Here is a 7385-nt window from a genome sequence, read left to right on the forward strand (position 1 = left end):
AGCCTGGGCAACATAACCAGACCCTTGTCTTCTACAAAAAAAATAAATAAATTTTTTTTGTTAAATTAGCCTGCTGTGGTGTCACATTCCTGTAGTCCCCCTACTCAAGAGGCTGAGATAAGAGGATCGCTGGAGCCTGGGAGTTCAAGGTTGCAATGATCTATGATCACACCACTGCACTCTAGCCTGGGTAACAAGAGTGAGACCCTGTCTCTAAAAAAATTAAAAATAAAGAATACATTTCAGTGGTTTTTGTGTATTCACAGAGTTGTGCAACCATCACCACAATTTTAGAATGTTTTCATACTCCAAAAAACCCCATACCCATTAGCAATCACTCCCTGTTTCCCCTAACCCACTTCCCCTGGCTTTAGGCAACCACAAATCTACTTTATGTCACCATAGTTGCCTATTCTGGACATTTCATATAAATGGAATCCTACAATATGTGCTTTTATGACTAGCCTCTTTTCACGCATAATGTTCTCAAGGTTCATTGTATTGTATCATGTATTGCTACCAGCAATTACCCCTCTTTTGTACTTGCTAAGTCTTTAATGTTTTCTGCTTTCATAAAGTCTGTTACTAAGTTAATTTCCAAGAGTAAATATGCCCCAAAAAAGACTGAGGCAGTTTTAAAATGTGGAATCATTTGAACATTAACCAAGTAAAATTATCTAATGTTAGCTATATTATTTTATTTGAGCCATTAGTTTCTTTTTAAAATTTTTTTTTAAGGCCGGGCACGGTGGCTCACGCCTGTAATCCCAGCACTTTGGGAAGCCAAGGCAGGTAGATTGCTTGGGTCCAGCAGTTTGAGACTAGCCTGGGCAATATGATGAAACCCTGTTTCTACAAAAAATACAAAAATTAGCCGGGTGTGGTGGCACACACCTGTAGTCCCAGCTACTCAGGAGGCTGTGGCAAGAGGATCACTTGAGCCCAAGAGGTTGAGGCTGCAGTGAGCCGAGGTCATGCCACTGCACTTCAGCCTGGGCAACAGAGTGAGATCCCGTTTGAAAACAAATTTAAAAATTATTCTTTATTTTCAAAATAGTACATGCACATATGTGTATAGTTTTTAAAAGCCAGATTATCTTCAACAACTGTAAATACTATGGTACATTTCTTAGCCAAAAACAAATTTTTAAAGCTGCAGTTTTACAGTGATAATTCCAAATTATACATCAGATTGAGGGAGGGATATGCGCACACGTGTGTGTGTGTGTGTGTGTGTGTGTGTGTACCATTGGAGTAGGTAGGTAGTGTGGTGTTTGTTCTATATAGCATCCTTCTGTGTGGATGGTATAGGAATTCACAATACATAGAAGAAATGGCCTCACCTCTACCATTCTTCTCTTACAGAGGTCTCTTCATTATTGATGACAAAGGAATCCTAAGACAAATTACTCTGAATGATCTTCCTGTGGGTAGATCAGTGGATGAGACACTACGTTTGGTTCAAGCATTCCAGTACACTGACAAACATGGAGAAGGTACCTTTCCTTTCTAACCTTTTGATTTTTTAGTTTGAAAGATAGCATAATTTGTTTGGTTTCTTATCATAAAAGTAATTTGGATATTTCCACAGTTTTCTGATTATTTACAAATTATTAGCAGATCTTTTTAACAGACCAAATTATAATTTAAAGTGCTTTAACAAAATATCAGACCAGGCATGGTGGCTTATGCCTGAAATCCCAGCATTTTGGGAGGCCAGGGTGGGAAGATTGCTCGAGCTCAGGAATTCGAGACCAGCCTGGGCAACCCAGTGAAACCTCACCTCTACTAAAAATCAAATATATATGTATATATATGTGTGTGTGTGTGTGTGTGTGTGTGTATAAAACTAATGTATTCTGCTTACTAAATAAGATGCAAAAATATTCACTATTTGCATAGTCCTTTTTGATAAACTCAAAGAGAAAAGTTTCTGCTACTGCAATTTTTAAAATTATGTTTCTGCAAGCTTAGAATGTGTCAATCTGGCAATATTTAGTGATGTAGTTTTCATTTGCCTGTTTGTATTATTGAATTTAGCCTTTAAATAATCCTTGATCACTTTTCTGCCTTTCAGCTAAGATGAAGTATAATGTAATCTCTGGGCTTATTCAGTATCACATTTGTAATCTACAAGTTCATCATTTTGCTAAAATAGAACACATATATTCCTTTTAAAAATGTCACTGAGTCACTGAGTCAGGATGCATTCTAAAGTCTCTTTTGACAAATAGTGAATCATGTCATCAGTACAAAGTACTGCAGGAAACATGGCAAACAAGCTAACTGGAAGTTTATGTAAATTTGGAGGAATTTTTGCCATGCCTAGGCCTTTCAGCTCACCAGATTCCCAAACTTTACAACTGTATTAGAGGGGCAATCAACTTGATTTCTTATATTTTTAATGTAACTAAACACAATTGCTAAAAATGAAAATAGATTAGCTGCCTGCTGATAAGCTCCATGACTGAAATTCCTTGGTGTGAACAGGAGGCTAATAGAAGTCATGTGCTCGGTGGTCTGGAAATGTTCTTATTAGTATATTCTGTTAACTTCAGTCTCATATAGAAACAGAAAAAGTCAGTTGCTGGAGGTAACTGAATTCTGTTTTAAAATGTCCTCTGCCTCTTTTGTTTCTTTTAGTCTGCCCTGCTGGCTGGAAACCTGGTAGTGAAACTGTAAGTATTTTTTTTTTATGTTGAGTTGATGGTTAGAGTCAAAAAAAAAAATGCTAACCTTAGAATAATCTTTCCTTGTTACTAGAACTGTCTTGATTTTGTAAATGAAGTAAACATTGCTAAGCAGAAATCAAAGTACAGACATTCTTTGGCCTCTAGGAAGAGTGGCTGAAACTGGAGAAAGCAGAATATGGGGTGTGATGCTGTGAATTTTAAAGCCAAGTATACAGATAAATACACCATTCCAAAAAAAAAAAGGCAGAGGGGAGACTTGGTAGAATAATTCAGAAGTCTTATAGGTCATGTATCAAATTTCTTCCTGTATTCTGGAGAAAGAAAACAGTCACAAACAAAACCTTTCTATGCATAGTAAGAAGTTTTGAGAAAATCTAGCTCAATTAATACTGAAGATATTGATTCTCTCCTTGTCATGAAGAAAGAAGAGATTGAAACACGTATATTCTTTCATTTAGGAGGCTGTATAATTTTTTTTTTTTTTTCAGACAGTGTTGCTCTGTCGCCCAGACTGGAGGGCAGTGGCATGATCTGGACTCACTGCAACCTCCGCCTCCAGGGTTCATGCAGTTCTCATGCCTCAGCCCCCTAAGTAGCTGGGACTACAAGCCTGCACCACCACACCCAGCTAATTTTTGTATTTTTTGGTAAAGATAGGGTTTCACCATGTTGTCCACGATGGCCTCAAACACCTGGCCTCAAGTGATCTACCCTCCTCAGCCTCCCAAAGTGCTGGGATTACAGGCATGAGCCACTGCTCCCAGCCAGGAGGCTGTGTAATTTGTAGACAATCCCTGAAGTAGTCTCCTGCCAAAATACAATTTAGAAACTTGCTTGAACCTTTTAGGAAGAATATGTTTATCTTCTAAAATCAAGAGTTTTACACAAGCTGCAGTTAGGAAATTGGGAGATACTAGAGCATTAGAGGAAGAAATCATTATCTTCGGGTAATAGAAAAATATAGACTCCTAAGACTTCCTTCCTTAGCAAACCAAAGAGAAGTACCATTAGCCATAGATAACCACTGGTAGAAATTTGTGCTCTAACCTCAGGTGTGCCCCTTTTCTGGTCCTTGAACGTGCTAAGCTGATTCTTGCCTCAGGGCCTTTGCCCTTGCCGTTCTTTCTGTACTCCATCTGCATGACTAGTTCCCTCTCTTTGCTCACATTTCTGCTCAAATATCATCTTAGAAGTCTTTCCTCACCACTTTTTCCCCACCCTACACATCCTCCAACCAACTTTTTTTTTTTTTTTTTGAGACGCAGTCTCACTCTGTCACCCAGGCTGGAGTGCAGTGGCCTGACCTTGGCTCACTGCAACCCCCGCCTCCCAGGTTCAAGCGACTCTCCAGCCTCAGCCTCCCAAGTAACTGGGATTACAGGCGTGCACCACCACACCTGGCTAATTTTGTATTTTAGTAGAGACAGGGTTTCACCATGTTGGCCAGGCTGGTCTCAAACTCCTGACCTCAAGTGATCCACCCTCCTCAGCCTCCCAAAGTGCTGGGATTACAGGCATGAGGCACCACACCTGGCCCAACCAACCTATTTGTAAAAGCATTTATTACTGCAACCTAAAATTAGAATTAGGATGTAACGCCAAGGGCAGGGACTTTGGCTGTGTTGTTCACTAATAAATACTGCCTATCATAATACTTGGAATAGTTTCCATATAGCGAGTCTGTTGAAAGAATGTCCAAACACATAAATATATACAACTATTATTTGTCAATCAAAAATAAAATTAAAAAGAATGACCACCACAGTATGTGATAACACGTATGCATTCTTCTGGAGGGAGAATCCATAGTTTTCATCAGATTCTGAGAGATTTGTGGCCCTCAAAAGTTAATCATGTAAATAGTCAACATGTTTTCTGAAATGTCCGGTACTCATCCTGTAATACCTTTCAGAGTTAAATTGTACTTCTTGGGAGCTCTCACCGATCTCTGGGAACTTGGACACCTAGCACATGCCTGTGATTGGAGATGTTATTCATCAGTCACAGATGGTTTTGCTGCACCTCCAGGGGGAAGTGCCCCCTACCTTGAAGATGTGTCTGAAATGCTTTTAAGGCTTCTTAAGCTGCTGCTTAAGCCAGCAGCTTCTGATTCATATTTCTTTCTATAAGCCTCATAATCAACAAATGTAAACTAACCCGACTGATTTATACTTTAAGGTACCTAGTGCTCAAAGTACCTTTAATGTATCATTTCAAATCCCCTTTGAGATCCATCAGATCAACACAGAGATGAGTAAGTTTGCTATTGTAACATTAACTTTGACCTCAAAGGCAAACCTGTTTTGCAAACCCATCAGAAATTGATTCAGAATCAGTCAATTACAAAAGTTACAGTAAGTTATTTATATATATATATAAAGATAGATGTACTTTACCTATAACTAGCAAGTAACATAGTTAATGTGCGGTCAAAATATATTGGAAATTTTTTTTTTTTTTTNTCTCCTGCCTCAGCCTCTCGAGTAGCTGGGACTACAGGCGCCCACCACCATGCCCGGCTAATTTTTTGTATTTTTAGTGGAGACGGGGTTTCACTGTGTTAGCCAGGATGGTCTCGATCTCCTGACCTCATGATCCACCCACCTCGGCCTCCCAAAGTGCTGGGATTACAGGCGTGAGCCACCGCGCCTGGCCTGGAAATTTTTTTAAGTCTAACAGGTTTGTAAGGCTGTGATGCTTTTGGAGGGAACACAACAGTATTCATTAATTATTGACAGTAGTGCTTGATGTATTTGAGTTTGGGTTTTTTTGTTTTTGTTTTTGTTTTTTACTTTGCAGCTTGAGATTTAAAAGTTGATTTCTGGACTTCAGTAAGCCCTTAGTGAACACCTGCCTCCTTTTCAGATAATTGTGGCATACCATCATTTTAGCAGCAAATGATTTTTAAAGTACATTAACATCTGTAGCCATGCTCTCTAAATGTGTTTGACTTAATTAGATCAAACCTGAAGATGCCATGAAAGCCTGGTGGCCAAGAGAAGAGCTGTAAGTAAGTTTTGGGGTGCTTGAGTACAGATGTTAATTTATTCGCAAAAAATACATAAAAATATTTGTCTTTTGGAATAGCCGAAATTAGTAGGTAGGACACATCTCATTTTTTTCTAAATATACAATCTGATATACAAAAATAATTTTTACTCAAGGCATGGGCAACTAATGTCAGATTACACATTATGTACTTTGGCTTTAAAATGAATAATTTCCTTTTTTTGTTTTGTTTTAACAGATAATCCCAGATCCAGCTGGAAAGCTGAAGTATTTCGATAAACTGAATTGAGAAATACTTCTTCAAGTTATGATGCTTGAAAGTTCTCAATAAAGTTCACGGTTTCGTTACCACATTGTGTTGCAGTAGTAATTTCTTGGAGAATATAAAGATCCACGTCAGAGTCCAAAGATGTTTAGCGTTAGCGTTAGACACTGATGTCAAAAGACAAGCAGTTATTCCCTGTCTTTCCAAAGGAAGAAATGGGAGATTGAATCAAACTGAGTAACAGCAATAATGACATTTATGGAGTATATGCCATGTGCCAGGCATTGTGTTAAGCAGGTTAGGGGCATTATTTAATCCTCACAGCAACTCATTGAGTTCTTTATTTTACAGATGAGGAAACTGAAGTGCAGGTAAATTACTTACCCACAGTCACATAGCTACCTAGCAAAGGCAAAATCCGACCTTGCACCCAGACAGGCTAATTCTAGTTTCTGAGCTCTTAACACTCCACTGTGGCTCACCTTCCATACCTTTGAGGGTAGCGGTAAAGAACACCTTGTGAGCACACTCACCTTCCACAGTAATAGGAATAGCTGGCCCCATGGCCCACTGCTCTGTAATAACATAAAGCCTTTTGCCCCCGACCCCATCTCTAAATTTACATCTTCAGCTTGTACCAAATTTATAAGTAACAAGTTAGATATTTATATTTAGTTTAACAAAATTTGAACCCTTAAATACATATAACTAACTCTTAACAAATGACCATATACAAACCTGAACTCCAGTGCTACTTCATCACCCCATTTGCCACCCCAATATGGCAATTACTTTATTGTCATTATCTGTAGACATTGCCACATAGTTAAGAGACCAGGTACCCAGGAAAATTAACTTCTTGCTATCTGTCTTCCATGCTAATCTGCTAATCTCTTTGTTTTGTTTTGTTTTGTTTTGTTTCTGAGACAGTGTGTCACTCTGTCACCCAGGCTGGAGTACATTGATATGGTCACAGCTTACTGTAGCCTCAACCTCCTGGGCTCAGGCAATCCTCCCACCTCAGCCCCCCAAGCAGCTGGGACTATAGGCATGCACCACCATGCCCAGCTAATTTTTATGTTTCTTGTAGAGACGGGGTTTCACCATGTGGCCCAGGCTGGTCTTGAACTCCTGAGCCTAAGCAATCCACCCGCCTCGGCCTCCCAAAGTGTGGGAAGATGCATGAGCCCCTATGCCCAGCCATCCCCTCTTAATACAAAAAGCCCTTCTCCCGGGGAAAGGCCATCACTAGAAGTGGTGGGGGAATTACTGGGCTTCTGGCTGAAATAGAGTTCTGTCACAAATGGTGGGTAATTTGTAGATACATGGGAATCCAGTTGCCATTTATAACCTTTTTCTATAGCAGAGTATGTTCTAATGCTAATTTACAGTTTACATTTTATAAACCAATCTATTAG

The 7385-nt window shown here is 39.3% G+C and overlaps 1 protein-coding gene across 3 annotated transcripts in view; it reads left to right on the forward strand.

The window, feature by feature from the left end:
* Positions 1–6055, forward strand: part of PRDX4 (peroxiredoxin 4) — a 26023-nt gene extending 19968 nt beyond the window's left edge. For 2 of the 3 annotated variants that reach the window (XM_017852897.1, XM_017852895.1), the window contains exons 5-6: positions 2644–2678; positions 5941–6055. In XM_017852897.1, coding sequence (XP_017708386.1) covers positions 2644–2678; positions 5941–5991 — 86 coding nt within the window. In that variant the 3' untranslated portion in view covers positions 5992–6055. Of the gene's footprint in view, positions 1–2643; positions 2679–5652; positions 5700–5940 lie in introns of all 3 variants that reach the window. The other variant, XM_017852896.1, reaches the window with a different exon arrangement.
* Positions 6056–7385: the final 1330 nt, after the last annotated feature.

Source organism: Rhinopithecus bieti, unplaced genomic scaffold (genome assembly GCF_001698545.2).
Source record: "Rhinopithecus bieti isolate Rb0 unplaced genomic scaffold, ASM169854v2 scaffold_35881, whole genome shotgun sequence".
NCBI lineage: Eukaryota > Metazoa > Chordata > Mammalia > Primates > Cercopithecidae > Rhinopithecus > Rhinopithecus bieti.